At 52.1% G+C, this 27,259-nt stretch overlaps 2 protein-coding genes across 5 annotated transcripts in view; one reads left to right on the forward strand and one right to left on the reverse strand.

Moving 5' to 3' along the window:
* The window catches only part of LOC140428631 (syntenin-1-like), a 47,099-nt gene extending 35,889 nt beyond the window's left edge, over window positions 1-11,210 (forward strand). The window contains exons 8-9 of the mRNA XM_072515295.1: window positions 6,282-6,373; window positions 9,041-11,210. Coding sequence (XP_072371396.1) covers window positions 6,282-6,373; window positions 9,041-9,092 — 144 coding nt within the window. The 3' untranslated portion in view covers window positions 9,093-11,210. The remainder of the gene's footprint in view (window positions 1-6,281; window positions 6,374-9,040) is intronic.
* An 8,790-nt stretch (window positions 11,211-20,000) lies between these two features.
* The window catches only part of LOC140428632 (syntaphilin-like), an 83,130-nt gene continuing 75,871 nt past the window's right edge, over window positions 20,001-27,259 (reverse strand). For all 4 annotated transcript variants that reach the window (XM_072515299.1, XM_072515297.1, XM_072515296.1 and 1 more), the window contains one exon: window positions 20,001-22,560. In XM_072515299.1, coding sequence (XP_072371400.1) covers window positions 21,555-22,560 — 1,006 coding nt within the window. In that variant the 3' untranslated portion in view covers window positions 20,001-21,554. The remainder of the gene's footprint in view (window positions 22,561-27,259) is intronic.

Consider the following 27,259-nt stretch of genomic DNA (forward strand, 5'->3'; position numbering starts at 1 on the left):
CGCAGTTTACCCAGAAACTACAAATACAGTTTACATATAATCTGCAATAATTAATATACCCAGAATCTCAATAGCATACCCAAATCTGTAATAATTCCAATAATACAACATTTTATTAACCAAACTCGCACACTGTTGCACATGAGAAGGCAAGTCCAACTGTAATGTTCTGGTAAAGTGCATTTGAAGGGCAGGGATAATCGAACCTTGGTTATAATTGAACCTTGGTTGTGAAGAATATTTGAGTCCTTATTTTAAAGGTGTGCCTTTCAGACAGTGTGTTCCAGATCTCAACAAGGGTTTTTGTACATCACTGCAGGAGTTCCTCAGGGTAGTGTCCTAGGCACAACCATCTTTAGCTGTTTAATCAATGACCTTCCCTCCATCATCAGGTCAGAAGTGGGGATGTTCATTAATGGCTGCAACAATGTTCAGAACCATTTGCTATTCCTCAGATACTGAGACAGTCCGTGTCCATATGATGCAAGACCAGGCTTGGGCTGACATCTGGCAAGTAACATTTGCGCCACATGAGAAAATCTTATTGTCCCCCTTGACCTTCAATGGTATTACCATTGCTGAATCTCTCACTTTCAATCTCCTGGGATTTACCTTTGACCAGAAACTGAACTGGACTAGCCATATAAATACTGTGGCTACAAGAGCAGGTCAGAGGCTAGGAATTCTGTGGCGAGTAACTCACTTCCTGACTCCCCAAAGCCTGTCCACTATCTACAAGTCATAAGTCAGAATTGTAATGGAATATTGCCTGGATGAGTGCATCTCCATCGTTTAAGAAGCCCAACACCATCCAGGACAAAGCGGCCCACTTGGTTGGCACCCAATCCACCACTTTCAAAATTCACTCCCTCCACCACTGATGCATCAAGGCAGCAATGTGTGCCATCGACAAAATGCACTGCAGCAACCAGCCAAAGCTCCTTTGACAGCACCTTCCAAACCCGTGACCTCTACCATCCAGAAGGGTAGCAAACACAAGGGAACACCACCATCTGCAAGTTCCCCTCCAAGCCACATGGCATCCTGATTTGGAAATATTTCTCCGTTCCTTCACCGTCAGAGTCAAAACCCTAGAACTCCCTCCCTAACATCACTTTGGGTTTTCCGACAACAAGGACTACAACAGTTCAAGAAGTTAGCTCACCACCACCTTCTGAGGGCCAATTAAGGTACGGACAATAAATGCTGGACTAGCCAGCTACACCTTCATCCCATGAAGAAATGAAAAAAACCAGGCCAAACTCTTGACAAAACTTGTATTTATACTCGTAGGCCTGTTACTGACATGGGCAGCTCTATGTAGCCTTTTCCGAGCGTAAGACATTTTGATTGTGTTAAATGGTTTGGGTGAAAGCCTGTATTTAAAGAAATGCTGTTGCAATCGAGGTACTAATTTGACCTAAAATATTTTGCGGCTTTTTGCTAGTTTGCAATAATCACCACAATCTTGGTTTATACAGAACCTGTGATGATTTTAGTTTGTCCGGAAACTTAAACAATTAGTTTTAATAGATCCTGTAATGATCTCAATAATGGTTATAATTCCAGAATCTGTAATCATTAATCGCAGTACCATAAATTGTACATTATATGTCGACTAGCTTATAAGACAACCCCTTCCTTCATCATTAAAAATCATGTTCTTGTCTAAACTCAGCATGTAAATTGACTCCACCCCGTTCTGCTTTTAAATCTTCTCCGTTTGCCCAGCATGTTTCAAAGGCAGCATTTCCCAATTGAAGCACAACATTGAGGCACAGCAGAAAATAAAAGCTGATTTTGCACAGCCATAAAGTAAAAACAGCTTTAAAAAATGGGCCTTGTCAACTTTCAGATCCGGTAATTGTTTTAGATTGGAGTTCCTTCTGGTTGCTGTCAACAAATTGCTGGCTGAAATTGGAAAAGACCTGGCTCTCCAGAGAGGGTGACTTGGGGCCCAGTTGCTCTGTCCGACCAGCTGCTGGCTGAAGCTAAGAAGCCATCCTTCTCAGGCCATGTCCATTCGTGCAGGGTGTCAGGTTGGGAGGGGCAGCCTCCCTTCCCATTCCATCCGGGGTCTTCCGCTCACTGTCTCCAAGATGACTTGCTGTAATGTTCAGTAGGCAGCAGAACAAACTCTTATTTGTCATATAAAATCTTGAAAATATTCCATATCCCCCAAAATAGTGGAGTTTGGCTTTTCCATCTTTCCAGGTAAATGATGTAGTTTTCAGTGGCTCTCAGTGAAGACGAGTCTGAGTATTCATATGTCTTTTGCTGCTTGACTTAACAATTTTTACACTTGGTGTGTAAGTCGACCCCTGTTATTAGAAGGGTTTTTCAAAGTTTCAAAGGTCGACTTCTACACTGACATCTATAAATATGCAAAAATTGCAATAATTTCAAAAAGCACAGGATGCCAAATCTGTAAGGGTTGCAATTTAAAAAGTATTGAATTAATTAATTTGTAATGACAGCATGTCACACAGCATTTCTATTAAGATCAATTTACACAGTTTGTGTAATTTGCTTCCAGCATTTTCTGTTTTTAGTTGAGATTTCCAACATCTACAGTATTTTGAGACTTTTTCTATAATCACTGCAGTTTACAGTCTGTAATCACTGCAGTTTTCCCTGGCAGCCCATTGTCTGCAGCACCAGATACAGGAAACCAGCATCAACATGTGGAACACTCTGATAAGTAATCCCACCCTTGTATTCCAGAGTGAAGTCATGTTGTTGTCATTGTACTCGCATTTTCTGCTTCTGCCACTAGGCGGTGCTATGATGACCCAACATGGCTGCCTCTTCCCCTTTGCTCTAAAATGTAGTCTGGCTGGGTTTTGTTCACTCCCCTTATACCAATGACTCATATATCCTACTCAGTTGCTCAATAACACTTCCTGTGGCACAGGAAAGATCAAATGTCCTCCTCGGCAGAGTCCTCAGAATGACTTATAACACAGTCATTGCACAAACAAAAGGCGTTGATCACTGTAGAATTCAGGAGTTGGACTAAAGGTGACATCTAGTGGTGGAAAGTTAGCGAGTCAACATCTGACTATCTTTACAAAGTCTATCATCAGTGTTTGGGAAGGAAAAGGATAGATTAGCAATGTCTTGGGCATAGAGATGGACATTTTAAAATTGTATTTAACATGGCAAAGATTTAAAAATGGTTGACAGTGGCAAAGAAAGTCAATAAGATACTTGGCTTTGTAAACAGGGGCATTGAATAAAAATCTAAACCCTTACATATTTCTGATTAGGCTTCAACTGGAGTATTGTGTACAATTCTAGGCTCTACTATTCAGGAAGGATGCCTATAGAATTGGCCTGAAGTCTGCAGGAATTGAAAATCTATCTCCAGGACACTGCTCTGGAGAAAAACCATCAGGACATTTTTTTATCATTTTCTTCGATATAATAAATAATGAAAATGGGAGAAAACAATGCTTTCGCTTATAGTCAAGCATCATTCAATCAAGCAATGAGTCTTTTTGCTTTCCAGTTGGTGTAGGAAGTCCACTGCGCCATAAGGATGGATCTGTTGGCCGACTAACGGTTGGAGCATGGGGGCAAGTCATGTGATAAAACCTCCAGGAATACATGAGATCACAGTTGGCAACCCTGGAGAGCGTACAGAAGCGGTTTACTAGGCTGGTGGCAGGGAGTTACGTGGAGAGATTGGAGAAACTGGGATTTTTCTCCTTGGAGTAGCCGAAGACAATGGAGGAACTAATAAAGGAATTCAAAATAATGAGCGGTTTGATAAAGAAAGTAGGAAGAAACTGTTTCTTCTGACAAATGGGTCAATAACCAGAGCTCATTGATTTAAAACAATTGATAAAAGGTAGAGGGAAGCTGAGAAATGTCTGCACACAAGTGGTTGCTGGGATCTGGAAGGCACTGCTAAAGGGTGGTGGATTCTGATTCGATAGGAACTTTCAAAAGTCAATCAAACATGTGCTTGATGATTTATTTTTATTATTTGTTCCTGGGATGTGGGCTCTCTGGCTGTGCCAGCATTTATTGCACAGGCATCTGCTGCACTTGTCCTTTATACAGGTTTATAGTGGTATAGGTCGCAGGTTTGGAAGGTGCTGCTGAAGGGGCCATGGTGAGTTGCTGCCGAGCGTCTTGTAGATGGTGCACATGGCTGCCACTGTGCATCAGTGGTGGAGGGAGTGGATTTGTAAGGTAACCAATCAGGTAGGCTGCTTTGTCCTGGATGGTGTTGAGCTTCTTGAGTGTTTTTGGAGCTGCACTCATCCAGGCAAGTGGTGAATATTCCATTAAACCCCTGACATGTGCCGTGTGGATGGTAGACCAACTTTGAGGAGTCAGGAGGTAAGTTACTTGCCACAGAATTCTCAGCCTCTGACCTATTCTTGTAGTGACAGTGTTTGTATGCCTAGTCCAGTTCAGTTTCTGGTCAATGGTAACCCCCAGGATGTTGATAGTGGGGGATTCAGTGATAGTAATGCTATTGAATTGCAGGGGGAGATGGTTAGATTATTGGAGGTGGTCATTATCAGGCATTTGTATGGTGCAAATATTACTTGCCACTTGTCAGTCCAAGCCTGGATATTGTCCAGGACTTTGTGCATATGAACATGGACTGCTTCAGTGTCTGCAGAGTCGCAAAAGAAGCTCAATGTTGTGTAATTATTAGTAAACTTCCCCACTTCTGACCTTATGATGGAGGGCAGGTCATTGAAACAGGTGAAGATGGTTGGGCCCAGGACTCTACCCTGACAAACCCCTGTAGTGATATCCAGGGACTGAGATGATTGACCCCCCAACAACTACAACCATCTTCCATTGTGCTCGGTGTGACTAACGGATACAATGGGCTGAATAGCCTATTCTGTGTTTCATGATTCTAATATGCCCAATTCTAATCATGTGCAGCCTGGGAAATGAGTATCGTTGAGGTATTTGACCATGACTGATTGCAATAACCTGTGATGAATGTAAGAAATTGGTATATATTGTATTTTATATTTGTTGCAGTAATGTTATTAAAGAACCTGGGCTAAGGTATCCGAACCGTGTGTCTGCTAAAGCTGTAATTAAGGAGCCATAAAACTGAGATAATCATTCATTCCAACCACTTACTTATTTTTATTCGTTCATGGGACATGGACGTCTCTGGCTGTGCCAGCATTTATTGCCTATCCCTAATTCCCCTTGAGGGGGCAGTGAAGAGTCAACCACATTGCTGTGGGTCTGGAGTCACATATAGGCCAGACCAGGTAAGGAAGTCAGATTTCCTTCCCTAACGGGCATTAGTGAACCAGATGTTTTCATGGTCATCATTATTCTTTTAATTCCAGATTTTTTTTGAACTGAAAGTTCACCATCAGCTGTGGTGGGATTTGAACCTGGGTCCCCAGAACATTACTCTGGGTCTCTGGCTTACTAATCTACGCCACCACCTCCCCTGACTTGGTTACAGAAAAAGGGGTAATGGAATAGTTTTTGCCCATCTGACCACCAATAATGTTTTCAGCAGAACCACAGGATCAGGACCCCTAACTGATTATTCTACAGAAAAATATAAACCCACATCATGGAGCTAGGAGTAGAAGGAGATTTGCCCAGACTCTGCAGGGTGATAATTGTGGACTCGCCTATCCTTTCCCAATCCCACCCTAACCTTCATCGCGTGCCCCTGGGATTTACATGAAGGCCTCTGCCAGTGAGGCAAAAAGCTCAACATTGATACTATCACTTGGGTGAGCTGCTTATGGCGCCAAATCCAGTGTCAGATATGTTAATGACACCCAGGGACTAATTATCTTCGATACTGGGGCCTCGTGGTTCAGATGGCGACTGGCGAACTAATTTCTAGGCCCATAGGTTAAAATAGTAATTTGCTTCTTCCAAACACATCACACCCTGTTCCAAAATGTTATTTTCTGAAAAAAAGCGATCTAATTTATATCTGAAAGTGTTAATCCTGTTTGTGCTTCTTCCCTCGGTAGCTTCCTCCATAGATTGATCACTCGCTCACTGATGTTGTTCTGGACTAGGTCTGATAGCTTGTCACCGCAATTATACAACACTTGTATCACCTCTCAATCTTCCCATTTCCAGTGAGAAGATCCCCAGTTTATATAATCGCTCCTTAAAATTGGATCCTTCCATCCCACAACCATTCTGATTGTTCTCTTATGTATCCTTTTAGTAACTGCAATTTTGGTGATGATGTATCTTGAGTATATATTACACTTATGACCATGATGTGTTTACACTTCTTCCTCCTTATTTTACAGGACTCGCAGGTCACTGACATCTTGGCTACTTCTGGCATCACAGTCACTATCACCATCATGCCGAGGATGATCTATGAGCACATGGTGAAGAGGTAAATAAGCAAATGAGACATATTTGATGCAGGAGTGAGTGTTAGTGTGGTTCAGTAGTAGTACACTCACCTCGGAGTCAGACAGAGCAGCAGTGTGGATTGCATGCAGACCATCACCACTGATCATCCCTAAGGTCACTGACCTAAATTTGGCCCTGGTTCACCCAGTCCTCAAAGTTAAACTTCTTTTCCTGGTGCTCAAATACCTCGATCCCTTCTCTTTATCTCTTTAAACATCCTAAACTGCTCCGAGGTCTCCAACTCCAGCGTCATATCAATCCTCCACCTCCAGCACCCAGCCTTGGTGGCTGTGAATATACGATCAAGGAGCAGGCAGGCTATTCAGCCCCTCATTTGCACCTCGCCCACCCCCTGATAACCTATCACCCTCTTGCTTACCAAGAATCTATCCGCCTCTGCCTTAAAAATATTCAAGGACTCAGTTTCCACTTCTTTTTCAGGACGAGAGTTCCAAAGACTCTGGACCCTCTGAGTGAAACAATTTTGCCTCATCTCCATTTTAAATGGGCAACCCTTTGTTTTTAAACTGTGACCTCTAGTTCTGGATTCTCCCACAAGAAGAAGCAGCCTTGCCACATACAGCCTGTGAAGACCAGGGTCTTGTATGCCTGGATTGAGAATTGGTTAGCAGACAAGAAACAGACAGTAGTAATAAATGTTTTTTTTAAGTGGTGGGCGGTGATTAGCAGGGTCCCACTATTCACAATATGCATCAATGATTTGGATGAGGGAACTAAATGTAATATATCCAAGGTTGCTGAAGGTATCTAACGCGATCTCGCAAGGCATAACGAGCATCGCGAATCTTGCGAGACACCTCTCGCGCGATCTAACTTCCTCGTTGCTTGTTGCATCACCGAGTCTGGCGCAACGAGGCCGTTCGATCGCACCCAAAATATCTGTTGGTCGCTTCTGCCATTTCCTTATTAATTCCCCAGACACTGAAGGATCAACGTTCATCTCTCCCTTTGACGAGGCTTTTGGTCACCTTTTTTAACATTTTCTTAAAGGGATAGAAACATAGAAAAATAGAGGATAGGAGCAGGAGGAGGCCATTCGGCCCTTCGAGCCTGCTCTGCCATTTATCACGATCATGGCTGATCGCCCAACTCAATAGCCTAATCCTGCTTTCTCCTCATAACCCTTGATCCCATTCTCCCCAAGTGCCATATCTAACCACCTCTTGAATGTAATCAATGTCTTAGCCTCAACTACTTCCTGTGGTAATGAATTCCACAGGCTCACCACTCTTTGGGTGAAGAAATGTCATCTCTGTCCTAAATATTCTGCAGTTCTATTCTTCCTGTCAAAAGTTGACAATTTCACATTTTCCCACATTGTGCTCCATCTGTCAATTTTTGCCCACACACGTAACCTATCAATATCCCTTTGCAGACTCTACCTGTCCTCCTCCATCTACTCTTGTATTATTAGCACATTTAGCTACAATACAGCCTGTCCCTTATTCCAACTAAATTGTAAAATAGTTGAGGCCCCGGTCCTGATCTCTGTGGCACTCCACTAGTTACAGTTTGCCAACCTGAAATTACCTATTTATCTTGATTCTTTGATTCCTGTTAGTTAGTCCATCCTCTATCCATGAGCTCTTATCTTGTGCAGTAACGATTTATGAGGCACTTTATCAAGTGCCGTTTGTAAATCTGAATACGCAACACCTACAGGTTTCCCTTGTCCACCCTGCTTGTTACATCCTCAATGAGCTCTAATAAATTTATCAAACCTAATTTCTCTTTCACTAAACCATATTTTTTCTGCCCGATTGTACAATGATTTTCTAAATGTTCGACAACTGCCTCCTAAATAATGGATTCCAGTGTTTTCCCAATGACAGATTGTTAGACTGACTGGCTTATACTTTCTTCATTTCTACCTCTCTCTCCTTTCTCAAAGAGTGGCTTTACAGTTGCGGCTTTCAAATCCACTGGGACCTTTCCTGAATCTAGGGAATTTTGGAATATTACAACCAATACATCTTTAAATCCCAAACAAATCTGCAGACTCGAGGATGGTTCAATATTTATCCCTCAATTAAAAAACAGAATTATCTAGTTAACTGTCACATTGATGATTGTGAGATCTTTCTGTGCACAACTCAATTGCCCATTTTTTCTACATTTTGGCCTGTCTTTGTAAGATAGCTGGGTTTCCCAGTCACTGGAGAACACATCCCCACTATTACTGCCTGCCCTGCAGCCATTTCACACTCCCAAGAAATGTTGGAGACAAGACTTATTCCCCAGAACTGCCGGTCAATCTGATTGGCCACAAGACCTTTAGCCTTTGCAGTGCCAGAAGCTGCAATGGACAGTGGTAAGGGCATAAAGAGTATGTTGCTTCACGTACAATGTCTTTATTAGAACTGAATGTAACATGGCTGCCCACAGTCTGTGCCTCATGGCAGAGGTCACTTGACTACGGCAAGCCAGGTAGAACCTTTAGTATGAATGTAATTCAATCCCAAACAGACAGGACTTGGGCTGCAATTGACTTGGTGTCAATTTTTGTCTGATTCACAGTCCTATGAAGTGTCTTGGAATGATATACGATCTTAAAGGTGCTATATAAATGCAAGTTGTTGTTTGTAGATGTTGCCCAGGTCTGATCCCATGCTTGTTCTTCCTACAGGATGTCCTCAGGCCTCGTATCCCTGATGGATCACTCCACCCCTGAGGTGTGAGGCAGTTCTGCAGGATTATCGCTAAATTGTTCACAATAGTGACCTAATGTGGAACTGTCCAGCCTGTAATCTCGCCATTATTAGGAAGTTGGATTTTACTCTGTTTTCACATGTATATTGTGCAGATGTGTTAATTCCTGCTGGGGTTTACACTAATCCATATTTTACTCTTTGTTTACTGTATAATTACCTCTGTTTGTGCACTATCCATTTTAAGATATTCTTGGAATTGAACTCTTGCTGAATGTGCAATAAGTTATTGTGTTTGTAAATTAACCTTCAAACTTCCAGAAAATATCAATATCATGGTCACTGATTTGCAAATGAAGTCACAGATTGAAATCCATTAAAGATTACACAGATTTTTTTGAAATATATGTAACAACAATGGAATGTGGCATATTGTAAACCAATGCCCTTAACTAATCAAAACACAGGAATTATATCCCAACCATTGATGCTGGGAATCCCAGCTATTGGTCAGAGTTACACCGGCCAGAGTCCAGCTATTGGTCAATCATACTGGCCAAAGTCTAGCTATTGGTCAGAGTCGAGCTACTGGTCAGTCATAGCGTCCGGAGCCCAGCTATTGGTCAGAGTCACACCGGCCGGAGCCCAGCTATTGGTCAGGTACATTGCTGAAATCCGAGTCCAGCAATTGGCTAATGTGCGAAGGGAATTGAAATTAATAAACCAGAGCCCATTTAAACACTTCTTGTAATTCCTCACCAATCAGCCATTGCGGGGAACGAACACAGAATGAAATAGACAAAAATCACATTACATAACAGAAAGAGCTATGGAAACATTCTGGGATTATTGTGTCTGTAATGTTGGTGAGTTTTTATGTTTTAACCTGGTAAGGACAAACCAGTGCCAGGGAACTGAACGCATTCCCCAGTTTACAGCTTGTCCGGTGGAGAGTGACAATGGGTGAAGTGTAAAACCAGAGTTTCAACCCAGTCCTGTGGGATTCCTACCCAGGGAGATAGCTTAAAATTACGCCCCCCCCCCCCAGTTCTCCTCTCCCCCACAGCATTGAATAGATCCAGGCAAGTACCATACATGCCTGAGGGGCAGCACGGTAGCATAGTGGTTAGCACAATTGCTTCACAGCTCCAGGATCCCAGGTTCGATTCCTGGCTTGGGTCACTGTCTGTGCGGAGTCTGCACGTTTTCCCCGTGTCTGCGTGGGTTTCCTCCGGGTGCTCCGGTTTCCTCCCACAGTCCAAAGATATGCAGGTTAGGTGGATTGGCCATGATAAATTGCCCTTAGTGTCCAAAATTGCCCTTAGTGTTGGTTGAGTGGGGTTACTGGGTTCTGGGGATAGGTTGGTGTGGGCTCGGGTAGGGTGCTCTTTCCAAGAGCCTGTAAATTCTATGAAATATGGGTTAGAGGCGAAACTCCTTTGGTGCCATTAATTTGGGACCGGTGGAAACATAACAGGACAACCACTCCCGCTGGGATTTCCCGATTGGAGAATCTGTTGGGACTGTGTATGGGTTTCATTTGCTCGGAGGGCCCTCTGGCAAGTTCAAGGTGCTCTTCAAAGCTTGTGGTTGGTAAAATCTCTTTGCTCCCTCCAATCAGTACCTAGATTTTGTACTGTTTAAATAAAATCCTCAGTTAGCACCAAGCCCTGCAGCAAGAGGGCGCTATCTACAACTCTTTACAGAAGACTGCTCTGCCAATTTTATTTGCTTATATTGTGGGTGCAGGGTAAGTCAAGACGCAGGTGTGCTGAGCGCAGACCTGGGTGTCAAAGTCCCTGATTGTGTGTTTCATAATATTTAATACTCTGCTTTCACTGGCGTTGAGTTCTAAACTCACCTTTTCTTCAGATGCAAGTGGGGGTTACATTAAACTTGGGCAGCAATGCAACAAGAGCAACAGCAAAACGACTATCCATTTATACCCCATCTAATTTGTATTTCCGTGGTTAGTTATTCTCTCCCTAACCCAATTTCATCTGCACGATCTTTGTGAAGGGTTTGCGACCTTGCCACTTTTTATAGTGAATTCATCTTCTAGGTCTATTTCAATTCCCTTGTGATCTTAAATGTAACTGATTAAAATTATATCTTTAATCATTAAAATTACTTCACGTTGTACAAACACTCAGGAGCTTGTGCTTTACTTTGTGTATGGCCAGGAGCACACCATGTAACCTAGAGTTAACTGAGGATGACGACAGGCGTCTTTAGTGTAAAATGTCCCACGGCGACATCACAGGAAGTTTTCAAACAGGATTTGACACTGAGCGACATGAGGAGATAATAGGCCAACTGATCAAATGCTTGGTCAAAGCGGTAGGTAGGTTTTAAAGAGGGAGAGAGGTTTAGGATGGGAATTCCAGAGGTTGGGGGCTGAAAGCTCAGGCGGCAATAATGTGGTGAAGTGGAGTCTTGCACAAAAGGCGAGTGGGAATAAGACAAAATGTATCGGTGAAGCGGGAAGCATTGCCCAACAACCGCCTGCTAGTGCCCAAACACTTAGAATAATTCCGGAGAGGGGGAGGAAAGATGTGTCTGGCTCATCCACTGTCCCCCTCCTCCCGCTAATTAACCACCAACGGGAACCACAATGTGAAGCTGAGGGAGGGAGGGCCATAATTTGTGAACAATGGCTTCAAAATACCACAGGCTGAAATTCCAGCGTTGGGACACTTCTTCCGTGTCATCCCCTATCTCCCTGGAGCATGCAGGGTGAGGGGTTCATCAGCTAGTCAGTGCCCACATCACAAGGGGTACACCTCAGGGGCCCACACTGCTCCAGTGCAAGATACTGTCCAATATTTGGGTGGAAAGTTTGCAGAAGGTGACCTTGCACCCCCCCCAAGGCAGTTGTCTGAATCCTCCTGCTTGAGGCGACTTATTGCTTCTTTGCACTCAGCGAAGTGGCCTCCAAGGTAACACCAAGTCCTTTAGGCTGAAGAGCTGGGAACCTAGGGTTTGATTCACTCACAAAGCTCTGCAAATACCAGGGGTGGAATTCTCCGGTATCGGCGCGATGTCCGCCGACTGGCGCCCAAAACGGCGCAAATCAGTCGGGCATCGCGCCGCCCCAAAGGTGCGGAATGCTCCGCATCTTGGGGGGCCGAGCCCCAACCTTAAGGGGCCCGTGGCGGACGAATTTCCGCCCCGCCAGCTGGCGGAAAAGGCCTTTGGTGCCCCGCCAGCTGGCGCGGAAATGACATCTCCGGGCGGCGCATGCGCGGGGGTGTTAGCGGCCGCTGACGGCATTCCCGCGCATGCGCAGTGGAGGGAGTCTCTTCCGCCTCCTCCATGGTGGAGACCGTGGCAAAGGCGGAAGGGAAAGAGTGCCCCCATGGCACAGGCCCGCCCGCGGATCGGTGGGCCCCGATCGCGGGCCAGGCCACCGTGGGGGCACCCCCCAGGGCCAGATCGCCCTGCCCCCCCCCCCAGGACCCCGGAGCCCGCCCGCGCCGCCCTGTCCCGCCGGTAAGGTAGGTGGTTTAATCTACGCCGGTGGGACAGGCATTTTAGCGGCGGGACTTCGGCCCATCCGGGCCGGAGAATCGCGGGGGGGGGGGGGCCGCCAACCGGCGTGGCGCGATTCTCGCCCCGCCGAATATCCGGTGCCGGAGAATTCGGCAACCGGCGGGGGCGGGATTCACGCCAGCCCCCGGCGATTCTCCAACCCGGCGGGGGGTTGGAGAATCTCGCTCCAGGAGTGGAGTTCAGCATCGTGTATGTCAGGATCCCATCCCATTGCCCAGCATTTTCAAAATTGGAGTTATGAGTTAGAGACATCAAACTCCAGAGCCACGTAAAGTAGCCAAATTCCAGGGCTGGTCTACGTGAGCATTTCACATTTCCAGATATATTTTTCCTGAATCATGGATCACAGACACAAGACAAGTGGACCAGCCTCTCAAACACGCGAAATAAAAACAAAGGGCTGGATTCTCTGTTCCTGAGACTAAGTTAAAGTCCAACAGGTTTGTTTCGATGTCACTAGCTTTCGGAGCGCTGCTCCTTCCTCAGGTGAAGGAGCAGCGCTCCGAAAGCTAGTGACATCGAAACAATCCTGTTGGACTTTAACCTGGTGTTGTAAGACTTCGTACTGTGCTCACCCCAGTCCAACGCCGGCATCTCCACATCCTGAGACTAAGTGTTGACATCGGGACAGGATTTGTGGACTTTCACGACAGCAAAGCTGGTGCCGCACCTGGGCTGATTCAGCGACTGTGGAGGGGCTAGCATAGGCGGCACGTGGAACACAATTGATTCCAATGAAAAACGATGTGGGATTGGCCGGGCCCAGTGATTGACACTTGGGAGTCTGACAAGCTGCAGCCGCACATACACATTACATTCCCCACACACACTCATCCCAGCCAACAAGACGATAGATACGACCCGTGGCTCGAGGTTCATAGGGTGCTGTCAGCGGCGTGCGCAGCTGAAAAAAAACGAAAATCGTTTATTGTCACAAGTAGGCTTCAAATGAAGTTACTGTGAAAAGCCCCTAGTCGCCACATTCCGGCGCCTGTTCGGGGAGGCTGGTACGGGAATTGAACCGTGCTGCTGGCCTGCCTTGGTCTGCTTTCAAAGCCAGCGATTTAGCCCTGTGCTAAACCAGCCCAGCAGCTGCATGGCTGCCTTGCCGACTGTGGCAATGGTGTTCTGTCCCATCCACCCCGACCCCACAGCCCACCGCCTGACCACCCCCCGCTACTCCCCAAGGCTCTGGCAGAAGACCCCCCCCCTCTCCGTCCCTCAGCAGCCATGACGCCGGTTTGACAATTTTTAAAAGCACAAGTGAACCACCCCGTCGAGAACTCGGCCCATCGGAGGCGGAGGCCCCGGAGAATACCGGGTCAGGCCCACTAATGTTATATGTGCGTTCTGGACCGCATTGACGCCACTATCGAGGTGACGGAGAATTTAAATTTGGCGTCAAATCGGTGCCCGCCTCAATTTTGGCGTCGGAACCTATTCTCCGCTCAATCGCATTTCCCGATTTCAGCGTCAGCCAATGGAGAATCCTGCCCAGAATATCTGGGAATACTCAGCAGGTCTGGCAGCAGGGAAACAGAGTTAACATTTCAGGTTGATGGCCTTTCATCATGTCCATGTACGCATACATGTACACGGAAATGCACATGTTCCCACACATACAAATAGATACAGACACACATAGCTACACAACTCTCCTTTTCCGTCCTGAAATAATACGCTGTCTTAGAAGGAAACAGACAAGAATTGGTTAAAATCATGACTAGATCCTGGATACAGGTGCCACAGCCTTTTCTGTTTTTAAAAATTGTTTTTTTTTTAATTGGGTTTCCTCCGGGTGCTCCAGTTTCCTCCCACAGTCCAACGATGTGCAGGTTAGATGGATTGGCCATGCTAAATTGCCCCTTAGTGAACAAAAGGTTAGGTGGGGTTACTGGGTTATGGGGACAGGGTGGAGGTATAAGTAGGGTGCTCTTTCCAAAGCCTGGTGCAGACTCGATGGGCCGAATGGCCTCCTTCTGCACTGTAAATTTTATGATTCTCAGATGATCCAATTTTTTTGGCCAATTACAGGGCAACTTAGCTTGGCATATCCACCTACCCTGCACACCTTTTGGGTTGTGTGAGACCCACGCAGATATGGGGAGAATGTGCAAACTCCACATGGACAGTGACCCGGGACTGGGAATCGAACCCGGGTCCTTGGCGCCGAGAGGCAGCAGTGCTAACCAGTGCGCCGCTGTGCCACCCCTAACAGTTTTTCCCAATTGCTCTGATAGCAGTAGAGAATGAAAGTGGACAAGGTTTGGAAATGAGCTATTAAACAGTAAAGCAGCACAATGATAGCATTGTCTGCGCTTGCAGTACAGAACTGACGGAGTGCTGCACTATCTGAGTCTTTCACAAGAAGCGTTAAACCAAGGCATCAGCAAGAGGAAGATGCCACAATGCCATTCATAGTGCAGAGGAGTTCGCCCTGGTGACCTGGCCATTAGTTATTCCTCAACCAACATCACTAGAACAGATTATCTGGTTATTATCACATTGCATTGGTGGGAGCTTGCCGGAAGTGAATTGGTTGCCAAGTTTCATGCAGCAGTGATTACACTTCAACAGGTGCTTCAAAATGCAAGTCTTTTTCTCGGCCAGTTGCCAGGGGAGATGACATGCTTGTCCTGTGTGCTGAGGCGTTGGTGGATAAACTCATCAAAGGTAAACAGCAAGAACTAGAGTCATTGGTTAATCTCCCTTCTCACTGCTGAAGGGAACATTGTGCAATGCTAGCATTTTGGAAATCAATATTTTGGGTAACCTGACTCTTTTTGCTGCAGAGATTACACAAGTTGCCCAGAGTTTTCAAGTCTTTTATTTCAAGTATAGTTCACCCTGATTGCTACAGTGTCAGTGGTGCATGAATTCAACAGAACACAGATTGAACTCTCTTCATTATCTCTCAGACACCAATGGGTTCAGTTGCAGTTTCGCAGCAAACGTCAACCCTCATAGTCAGTGCCACACACACAACAATTTGAACATGGTCACATATACAAAACAAAACAGTGGACAAGATAACCATTGACGTGTTTCTGGTGAGTCCGTTGGGTTTTCCTGCCTCGACTTGATACCAAGTGGGATCAGGTAAATGGTTACTATGGATACAGAGCAGCGATATGGCCACAAGTCAATGGTGTCACCATCACCGCCAAGTCATGCACCATGCCTGACCTGGACCCCTATCCTTCATGTTGAACTGGCCTGGTATCCCATCGCCAAGAACCCCAACCAGTCGGACTTCCAACGGATCAATAAGGCGGCCTGCCACCAACACCAGCTTTTCAGGGCAATTGGAAAATGAACAATAAACGCCGACCTTGTCAGCGATGCCCATGTCCCAAGAATGAATTAAGAAAAAGACATTAGAAATGAAATGTCGAAAACACAGTTATCTCGCACAACAATTGTTGGAGTAGCCAGTCCTCTGTGCTGATGTTTAAAAGGAACAATCCAAAACATTCTACACCCGATAAACACAACTCACTGCACAGACATATTCTATAGCTTTGCAAATTACAATGTAGCCTATTATGGCGGTACACAGAACCACGTCTGAATGCTTTTGAAATTGACCTGAATTTGTTAAGTGAATGGGTTCCACATGTTCATTCGCACTCTCTGAAGTCACTTCTTACTCTCAATGGATATCCTACTTAATAATTTTGATTAAAAAGCCGAATGACCCAGTGCTGTCCCCGCCCCTAACGGCAGTAATTCTCACTGAATTTCACTTCCACAGGCGCCTCAAACTCCTCATTATCTCAACCCAATCACCCATGGTCTGAGGGGCCATTCAACCATGTGAGTGGTTGAAGCAGAGCCTGAATATGTGGCACCAATAACCCCTCCCCCCCACCCCAATTATGAATGTCCATCAAGTGTCACTAGACACTGAAAAGGATCCATTCTCCCACTTCCCTATCCCCAGGAACTTGTGTCAATTCTAATCCTGTAACAGTTAATTTAGCACAGGGTTTTTAATAGCACACCTCCGTCTGTTAAGCTCTGCATGACAGTGAATGATGTTGGGTCACTGAATATTAGGATAGCTGGGCTCGTGAGCATTTATGTAAAAATAAATATTTAAGGTTAATACCAGTTTGAATGATGGCTAATTTGGCAGGCATTGAGAGTGCAACATCTCCGTGAAAGAATCCGGACAAAAATATTGGGAAATAAATCCTCACTTGTTAAAATCTGGCCCTGTGGAGGAGTTACTGAATGATAAAATGGGTTAACAGAGTCCAATCTCAGCCCATACTGACCCAATGACATCTTCCTTCCACTGGTTGCCTGGAACTTTGAAACAGAAAGAGGCCATTCAACCCCTCGAGCCTGCTCTTTCATTCAAGTCAACCATGCTTGCCGGTATTGCAACAGGGGGCAGAGTGGCACAGTGGTTAGCACAGTTGCTTCACAGCTCCAGGGCCCCAGGTTCAATTCCCGGCTTGGGTCACTGTCTGTGCGGAGTTTGCACGTTCTCCCTGTGTTTGCGTGGGTTTCCTCCGGGTGCTCCGGTTTCCTCCCACAGTCCAAAGATGTGCAGGTTAGGTGGATTGACCATGATAAATTGCCCTTAGTGTCCAAAAACGTTAGGTGGGGTTCCTGGGTTATGGGATAAGTTGGAAGTGTGGACCTAAATGGGGTGCTCTTTCCAAGAGCCAGTGCAGACTCGATGGGCTGAATGGCCTCCTTCTGCACTGTAAATTCTACGATTTACGCCCTATCATCCCGAACTGTTGCCCAACAGGAATGTCAATCTCAGTACTGAAAGCTCCACTACTTCCCAGAATCCACGTCTTTTGTGGAAAAGTTTCAGATTTCCACAGCTTTGAGTGGAACTTTCCCACAATTTGTCAGTGTCAGGCTCTGACTGAAACCTGGTACGTATCTTTCCAGTTGCACTGCCACGTTTTCAGACCAGATCTTCAGCCACTCTGACAAAAAAAGAATTTAACGGGCCTGGTTTACTGTGTCAATTTGGCAGCAGGGCAGAGCCTGACAGAGCCGGTAAGGCCGGCTCCAGAAGTGACTGGGGGGGGGGGGCATTCTTCAGAGGGCACCCTGATCAGGGCTGACGTTGAACTCCCCCAGCCCACCCCACCCCCACCACAAAGAGGCTTTCCCCCACAACAGCACAATTACCAGGGGCTCTCCCCCACCCAGCCCCACCGCATAAATATCGGCGGCTCTTTCTCCCAACACCACCACTCCCCCCCAACCACTGCGGCAGTGCCACCCCACCCCCTCAATAACTGCAAGGTCCCAGCCAATGTTCCCCCACCCCATGCAAGTTCCCCCTTCCAATGGCCTCTCACCCTGTCATTGCCAAGACCCCTCCTTCAATGGCCTCGGGATTCTAACCCCCCCCCCCCCCCCACATAGCAATAAACCACGCCCCCCCAAACAAATTTGACTCTCAAGACTGCCCCTGACACTGCCGTTGGCACAGGCTGGCAGTGCCAAACTGTGCAAGGAGGCAGTGCCCACGCATGCCCTTCTTCCCCCTGGGAGCTATATTGTCCTTGGTGGCCCCAGCGGAAACCCCTTGACTGTTTCTTGTCTTTGTAAAGCTGTTGTGAACTTCACCGACGTGAGGCCAGCGAGGTTTGAATGTTCACTGGGGGGGGGGGTCATGTGGCATGTAGGCCTTTCAATAATATGTAAATTCATTCAAATCTATTTAAATGAGGTCTGGCGAGGTACGGGAAAATCAGGAACAAGATCTCACCGTTGAGAATCACGTTTACCGACCCCCACGTCACCATTCTGGTTTGTGTGGAAGACTCCTTCCTGATGTCATTCCTCGCTGACCTATTTCTAATTTGAAGGTGGTACCTTCTTGTTTTTGATTCCTGCAATAGAGGGAATAGTTTCTCCCTGTTTAGACGATTAAATTCTTTAATTGTTTTAAACAGCTTGATCAGGTCGCCGCTCAATCTTCGAAACTCAAGGGAATGCGAGCCTAGTCGATGCAACCTACCCTTGGAATTTAACCTTCCATCTCTCAATAAGAGCACAATATGAAATGAGTTTAGCAAGCCTCAATCCAACTCCGAGAGCAGATGTCACTAATCCAACAGGAATGACAATCAGAGTCATAGAGGGAGTAGGGTGGCTGTCGTGGGTGTCGAGATCTGGGTCTGAGGCACATCAATGGGAGGGATCCAATCTTCCTTTGAACACAGGTTGGCGAATTTACCCCGATATTTACATCCCGAATTGTGTGTCGGAAACACAAAAATGATCCTTTTCCACTTCCGCAAAACAAAGGCACAAACGTAAAACTTTATAAATAAATAAATAGTTTGGTTGGTACATAAAGGGGGAAGGGTTGGACAAACAGATCAGTCTATTTACTGTAATTCTCCAGCAATTCTTAAAGACAGCCAGGTTAGGGCCACAGTTAGAAGCAATTGTTGAACATTGGCAACAGTTCAGGGTGAACGGGAACTGAACCCCCGCCAACTGAAAACTTATTAGGCCTAGTAAATTTTACATTACACCTGGTGAAGTGAAAGCAGCATTTCATAACTGTACAGCTGATGTAAATGTAAAACAATGGTCTCATATTTTGGCTTTAAGTAACGATAACACCAATTTGGAGTCTTTGAAGTGCAGTGGAGATGGTCCCAGGTGTCTCTGATACATGAAATGGTTCTCAGCCATGCAATACAGCATAAATACCCAGCCTTTAAACACTGGATCAACCATCTGGGTTACTTTTAAACTTTCTCTCTCTCTTGCTATATATATATATATATTTGTGTATCGATGATTTATTAATGGTAGTGCAAACAGCTGATTCTGTGAGGGGAATGGTACAACTTTAAGTCTCATTGTGAAGGACTATGAGAGAGGAAGGGTGTGTGTGATGGGAGATGGGGGTTTGTGAAAGAGTTCAGTGGGGTGTATGTCTCTGTGTGTGTTTGGGGGTGGGTGTGTGTGAGGGTGACTGTGTGGGTACGTGTGTATAGGTGTGTGGGGGGTACATGCAAATGTGTGGAAGGCGTCTATGTGTGGGGGGGCTGTGTATGAGGGTGTGGGGGGCCTGTGCGTGGGGGTGTACGGAAGGTGTGTGTGGGGGTGCGCGTGGGTGGGCACGTGTGGGCGTGTGTGTGTGGGGAGTGTTTGTGTGTGGGGGTGTGGGTTGGGGTGGATATGTGGGGCTGTGTGTTGGCAGTTGAGTGGGGTTTTGGAGATGTGGGGTGTGCACGCATGTGGGTGTAAAGGTGTGTGTTGGCGTGTAGGTTGGGTGAGGGCGTTGGAGTGCGTGTGTGTGTATGTGAGTGAGTATGTGTGAGGGTGTGTGTGTGTGAGGGTGTGTGTGTGAGGGTGTGTGTGTGAGGGTGTGTGTGCACGGGGGTGCTGGAGGGCGAAGGTGAGTGTTGGGAGTGAGGCATCTGTGTGTGCATGTGTGTACATGCAAACAAGAGGGGCTGTTTAGCACAGAGCTAAATCGCTGGCTTTGAAAGCAGACCAAGGCAGGCCAGCAGCCACCCCGAACAGGTGCCGGAATGTGGCGACTAGGGGCTTTTCACAGTAACTTCATTTGAAGCCTACTTGTGACAATAAGCGATTTTCATTTTTCATTCATATGTGGTGGAATGTGTTAGAGGTGTGTGTGTGTGGAGAGGTTGTGTATGTGCAAGTATGTGGAGGGGTGTGTGAGATGAATGTGTGGGGTTGCGTATTGGAGTGTAAATATCGGAGTTAGTATGTAGGGAGGGTGTGTGTGTGAGGTATGTGTGTTTTGTGGTGTGCATGTGGGGAGGTGGAGGTGAGTGTGGGGAATGTGTGTCGGGGCTGTGCATGGAGGCTGTGTGTGGGGGGGGTGGGATAGTGTGTGGGTGTGTGTGGGAGTGTTTGGGGGGTGTGAGGGGTATGTGGGTATGTGTGGGAGTGGGTGTGTGTGGGAGTGGGTGTGTATGTGGGTATGTGTGTGGGGTATGTGTGTGGGTGTGTGTGTGTGGGAGTGGTTGTGGGTGTGTGTGTTGGAGTGGGTATGTGTGTGGGTGTGTGTGTGGGTGTGTGTGTGTGGGGGTATGTGTGTGGATGTGTGTGTGTATGGGTGTGTGTGTGGGGGGGGTGTGGGTGTGTGTGTGGGGGATTGTCTGTGTGTGTGTGTGTGTGGGGGGTATGTGTGTGGGTGAGTGTGGGAGTGGGTATGGGTGAGTATGTGGGTATGTGTGTGGATGTGTGTGTGGGTGTGAGTGGGTGAGTGTGTGGGGTATGTGTGTGGGTGTGGGTGAGTGTGGGAGTGGGTGTGAGGTGTGGGTGTGTGTGTGGGTGTGTGTATGTGTGTGTGGGTGTGTGTGTGGGTGTGTGTGTGGGGTATGTGTGTGTGGAGTGTGTGTGTGGGTGTGTGTGAGGTATGTGTGTGGGTGAGTGTGGGAGTGGGTGAGGGTGAGTATGTGGGTATGTGTGTGGGTGTGTGTGGGAGTGGGTGTGGGTGAGTATGTGGGTATGTGTGTGGGTGTGTGTGGGAGTGGGTGCGGATGTGTGTTAGTATTGGGTGAGTGGGGTATGCGTGTGGGTGTGGGAGTGGGTGTGTGTGGGAGTGGGTGTGTATGTGGGTATGTGTGTGGGGTATGTGTGTGGGTGCATGTGTGGGTGTGTGTGGGGTGTGTGTGGGAGTGTGTGTGTGTGGGAGTGGTTGTGGGTGTGTGTGTTGGAGTGGGTATGTGTGTGGGTGTGTGTGTGGGGTGTGTGTGTGTGTGTGGGGGGGGTATGTGTGTGGGTGTGGGTGAGCGTGTGGGTATGTGTGTGTGTGTGTGTGGGGTGTGTGTGTGTGTGTGGTGGGGTATGTGTGTGGGTGTGGGTGAGCGTGTGGGTATGTGTGTGTGTGGGTGTGTGTGGGGATGTGTGTGGGTGAGCGTTGGAGTGGGTGGGGATGTGTGGAGAAAAGGGAGACAGTGGTTGGGGCTAGGATGGTGGATGATTCGGGGAAGATGCATTGGTGCTGAGTCGTCGCAGGGACTGCAGAGCAATAACGCAGCAGCTACGCAGCAACACGCCAATGTTATAGAAAGGCTGCGAGCTGCCTCTCTGCGTACTGACAATCCAGGCCACAGTGGGAACTGCTGGCACTGTCACTGCTAACAGGTCTACAATGTAATACCGGCTCCAGTGAGCCACCTGGGCGGGCTCCTCGTTTGGCTCTGGATGCCCGGGTGCCTGTGGCACTCCGTCCCCAGGGGCCTCGGCTACAGCTTCTGCAGGAGCTGAACGGGAGTCAACTGGCTGCAGACTGGGAGCTCCACCGAGGCTGGGAAGTGGCTGGCAGTCAGCGGGTGGTCTCAGGGTTTCTGCCCCCATGGCAAGGCCGTCAGGGTCGAAGGTGCTGGACTTCAGGACCTTCTCTGCTATCGCTTCCAAGTCAGGATCATGGGGAGAGAAGTCAGTTTGAATGCCCTGCTCCCGCAGAGTACCAAGTTGGATCCCAGCCAAGGGGCCACATCCCTCGTGCATGCCGCCCGCACGCAGTAAAGACCTTGCGGTGATGGCAGCTGCCTCAGCTGCACGATCAATCCCCGAGGCGAGGGAGCCACGATGTGGCAGGTCAGTGACATCAATGGCCTGGACATCACCCCCCTGCTCACTCAGCTTGGTGTAGGTGGAGCTGCGGGTCAGAGACCTGGCAGGGGAACCAGCAGCCGACTGAGACGCACCATCCTGAGCCAACTCCATACTGTGCAACAGGGTCTCCAGCTTCTTGTTCTGAATGTTGATGTCAATGAAATACTTCTGGATGCCTTTATCCTTCTCCACCAGGTTATTCTTCACTGTATCGATCACCTGCTTCAGCTGCTTGATCTCTTTCCTGGCCTCCTTCAGTGAGAGCTGAGCCTCCACACGGTGACATTCCTCCTCAATCCAGTCTTCTTGCATCCTGGATAGCTGCAACTTCAGGTCCTCTACCTCCCCACCTCTGTGAAAACCACAAGGACAACCCATTATCAATCATTACATTCCATAGGAAGAGGGCCTATTCTACACCATTCAATCACATCATTGCTGATCTATTCTTGATTGACCAATCTTTGCTCCATATCTCTCAGTGCCCTTAACGCATAAAAACCATCACAATCTTCAAAGCTCCAATTGTTCCCCCACAGCCGGAGCCAGACTCAGCCCACCCCGGACACAGCCGGAGCCAGACTCAGCCGGGGCCGGACTCTGCCGGGACCGGACTCAGCCGGGGCCGGACTCAGCCCACCCCGGACACAGCCGGGGCCGGACTCAGCCGGGGCCGGACTGAGCCGGGCCGGTTTCAGCCGGGGCCGGACTCAACCGGGGCCGGACTCAGCCGGGGGCCGGACTCTGCCGGGGCCGGACTCAGCCGGGGCCGGACTCAGCCGGGTCCGGACTCAGCCGGGTCCGGACTCAGCCGGGGCCGGACTCAGCCGGGGCCGGACTGAGCCAGGGCCGAACTCAGCCGGGGCCGGACTGAGCCGGGGCCGGACTGAGCCGGGGCCGGACTGAGCCGGGGCCGGACTGATCCGGGGCCGGACTGAGCCGGGGCCGGACTCTGCCGGGGCCGGACTCAGCCGGGGCCGGACTCAGCCGGGGCCGGACTCACCCCGGACACAGCCGGGGCTGGACTGAGCCAGGGCCGGACACAGCCGGGGCCGGACTGAGCCAGGGCCGGACTCAGTCGGGGCCGGACTAAGCCGGGGCCGGACTGAGCCGGGGCCGGACTGAGCCGGGGTCGGACTGAGCCGGGGCCGGACTCAGCCGGGGCCGGACTAAGCCGGGGCCGGACTCAGCCGGGGCCGGACTCAGCCGGGGCCGGACTCAGCCAGGGCCGGACTCAGCCGGGGCTGGACTCTGCCGGGGCCGGACTGAGCCGGGGCCGGACTCAGCCGGGGCCGGACTCTGCCGGGGCCGGACTCAGCCGGTGCCGGACTCAGCCGGGGCCGGACTCAGCCGGGGCCGGACTGAGCCGGGGCCGAACTCAGCCGGGGCCGGACTGAGCCGGGGCCGGACTGAGCCGGGGCCGGACTGAGCCGGGGCCGGACTCACCCCGGACACAGCCGGGGCCGGACTGAGCCGGGGCCGGACTGAGCCGGGGCTGGACTGAGCCGGGGCCGGACTGAGCCAGGGCCGGACTCAGCCGGGGCCGGACTGAGCCGGGGCCGGACTGAGCCGGGGTCGGACTGAGCCGGGGCCGGACTCAGCCGGGGCGGGACTCTGCCGGGGCCGGACTCAGCCGGTGCCGGACTCAGCCGGGGCCGGACTCAGCCGGGGCCGGACTCAGCCAGGGCCGGACTCAGCCGGGGCTGGACTCTGCCGGGGCCGGACTCAGCCGGGGCCGGACGCAGCCGGTGCCGGACTCAGCCGGGTCCGGACTCTGCCGGGGCCGGACTCAGCCGGTGCCGGACTCAGCCGGGGCCGGACTCTGCCGGGGCCGGACTGAGCCGGGGCCGGACTGAGCCGGGGCCGGACTCAGCCCACCCCGGACACAGCCAGGGCCGGACTCAGCCGGGGCTGGACTGAGCCGGGGCCGGACTGAGCCAGGGCCGGACTCAGTCGGGGCCGGACTCAGCCGGGTCCGGACTCTGCCGGGGCCGGACTCAGCCGGTGCCGGACTCAGCCGGGGCCGGACTCTGCCGGGGCCGGACTCTGCCGGGGCCGGACTGAGCCGGGGCCGGACTCAGCCCACCCCGGACACAGCCAGGGCCGGACTCAGCCGGGGCCGGACTGAGCCAGGGCCGGACTCAGTCGGGGCCGGACTGAGCCGGGGCGGGACTAAGCCGGGGCCGGACTGATTCGGGGCCGGACTGAGCTGGGGCTGGACTCAGCCGGGGCCGGACCCAGCCGGACTGAGCCGGGCCGGTTTCAGCCGGGGCCGGACTCAACCGGGGCCAGACTCAGCCGGGGGCCGGACTCTGTCGGGGCCGGACTCAGCCGGGTCCGGATTCAGCCGGGGCCGGACTGAGCCGGGGCCGGACTGAGCCGGGGCCGGACTGAGCCGGGGCCGGACTGAGCCGGGGCCGGACTCAGCCGGGGCCGGACTGAGCCGGGGCCGGACTGAGCCGGGGCCGGACTCAGCCGGGGCCGGACTCAGCCGGGGCCGGACTTACCCCGGACTCAGCCGGGGCCGGACTCTGCCGGGGCTGGTATCAGCCGGGGCCGGACTCAGCCGGGGCCGGACTAAGCCGGGGCCGGACTGGGCCGGGGCTGGACTCAGCCGGGGCCGGACCCAGCCGGGGCCGGACTCAGCCGGACTCAGCCGGGGCCGGACTCAGCCCACCCTGGACACAGCCGGGGCCGGACTCAGCCGGGGCTGGACTGAGCCGGGGCTGGACTGAGCCGGGGCTGGACACAGCCGGGGCCGGACTCAGCCGGGGCCGGACTCAGCCGGGGCTGGACTCAGCCGGGGCCGGACTCTGCCGGGGCCGGACTCAGCCGGTGCCGGACTCAGCCGGGTCCGGACTCAGCCGGGTCCGGACTCAGCCGGGTCCGGACTCTGCCGGGGCCGGACTCAGCCGGTGCCGGACTGAGCCGGGGCCGGACTCTGCCGGGGCCGGACTCAGCCGGGGCCGGACTGAGCCGGGGCCGGACTGAGCTGGGGCTGGACTCAGCCGGGGCCGGACTCAACCGGGGCCGGACTCTGCCGGGGCCGGACTCAGCCGGGGGCCGGACTCAGCCGGGTCCGGATTCAGCCGGGGCCGGACTGAGCCGGGGCCGGACTGAGCCGGGGCCGGACTGAGCCGGGGCCGGACTAAGCCGGGGCCGGACTGAGCCGGGGCCGGACTGAGCTGGGGCCAGACTGAGCCAGGGCCGGACTGAGCCGGTGCCCGACTCAGCCGGGTCCGGACTCTGCCGGGGCCGGACTGAGCCGGGGCCGGACTGAGCCGGGGCCGGACTCAGCCCACCCCGGACACAGCCAGGGCCGGACTCAGCCGGGGCTGGACTGAGCCGGGGCCGGACTCAGCCGGGGCTGGACTCTGCCGGGGCCGGACTGAGCCGGGGCCGGACTGAGCCGGGGCCGGACTCAGCCCACCCCGGACACAGCCAGGGCCGGACTCAGCCGGGGCTGGACTGAGCCGGGGCCGGACTCAGCCGGGGCTGGACTGAGCCGGGGCCGGACTGAGCCGGGGCCGGACTGAGCCGGGGCCGGACTGAGCCGGGGCCGGACTGAGCCGGGGCCGGACTGAGCTGGGGCTGGACTCAGCCGGGGCCGGACCCAGCCGGACTGAGCCGGGCCGGTTTCAGCCGGGGGCCGGACTCTGCCGGGGCCGGACTCACCCCGGACACAGCCGGGGCCGGACTCAGCCGGGGCCGGACTGAGCAAGGCCGGACTGAGCCAGGGCTGGACTCAGCCGGGGCTGGACTGAGCCGGGGCCGGACTCAGCCGGGGCTGGACTGAGCCGGGGCGGGACTAAGCCGGGGCCGGACTGAGCCGGGGCCGGACTGAGCCGGGGCCGGACTGAGCTGGGGCTGGACTCAGCCGGGGCCGGACCCAGCCGGACTGAGCCGGGCCGGTTTCAGCCGGGGGCCGGACTCTGCCGGGGCCGGACTCACCCCGGACACAGCCGGGGCCGGACTCAGCCGGGGCCGGACTGAGCAAGGCCGGACTGAGCCAGGGCTGGACTCAGCCGGGGGCCGGACTCTGCCGGGGGCCGGACTCTGCCGGGGCCGGACTCACCCCGGACACAGCCGGGGCCGGACTCAGCCGGGGCCGGACTGAGCAAGGCCGGACTGAGCCAGGGCTGGACTCAGTCGGGGCCGGACTAAGCCGGGGCCGGACTGAGCCGGGGCCGGACTGAGCTGGGGCCGGACTGAGCCAGGGCCGGACTGAGCCGGGGCCGGACTCTGCCGGGGCCGGACTCACCCCGGACACAGCCGGGGCCGGACTCACCCCGGACACAGCCGGGGCCGGACTCAGTCGGGGCCGGACTAAGCCGGGGCCGGACTGAGCCGGGGCCGGACTGAGCTGGGGCCGGACTGAGCCAGGGCCGGACTGAGCCGGGGCCGGACTGAGCCCACCCCGGTCACAGCCAGGGCCGGACTCAGCCGGGGCTGGTATCAGCCGGGGCCGGACTCAGCCGGGGCCGGACTCAGCCCACCCCGGTCACAGCCAGGGCCAGACTCAGCCGGGGCTGGACTGAGCCGGGGCCGGACTGAGCCGGGGCCGGACTCAGCCGGGGCTGGACTGAGCCGGGGCCGGACTGAGCCGCGTCCGGACTGAGCCGGGGCCGGACTCAGCCGGGGCCGGACTCAGCCGGACTCAGCCGGGGCCGGACTCAGCCCACCCTGGACACAGCCGGGGCCGGACTCAGCCGGGGCTGGACTGAGCCGGGGCCGGACTGAGCCAGGGCTGGACTCAGTCGGGGCCGGACTGAGCCGGGGCTGGACTGAGCCGGGGCTGGACACAGCCGGTGCCGGACTCAGCCGGGGCCGGACTCAGCCGGGGCCGGACTCAGCCGGGGCCGGACTCAGCCCGGTCCGGACACAGCTGCAGGCGAACTAAACCCAGCCCGGACTCAGCCCACCTTTCTGCACCGAGGAACTCCGCTCTGTACTGGGAGATCGGGAAACCATTTTTAAATGGCATCCGATCTCTGGAATCCCCAATGTGACCCCCGACCCCTCCCCAAGCCACAACATTTAAAAAATAGTAT

Source organism: Scyliorhinus torazame, chromosome 8 (genome assembly GCF_047496885.1).
Source record: "Scyliorhinus torazame isolate Kashiwa2021f chromosome 8, sScyTor2.1, whole genome shotgun sequence".
Taxonomy (NCBI): domain Eukaryota; kingdom Metazoa; phylum Chordata; class Chondrichthyes; order Carcharhiniformes; family Scyliorhinidae; genus Scyliorhinus; species Scyliorhinus torazame.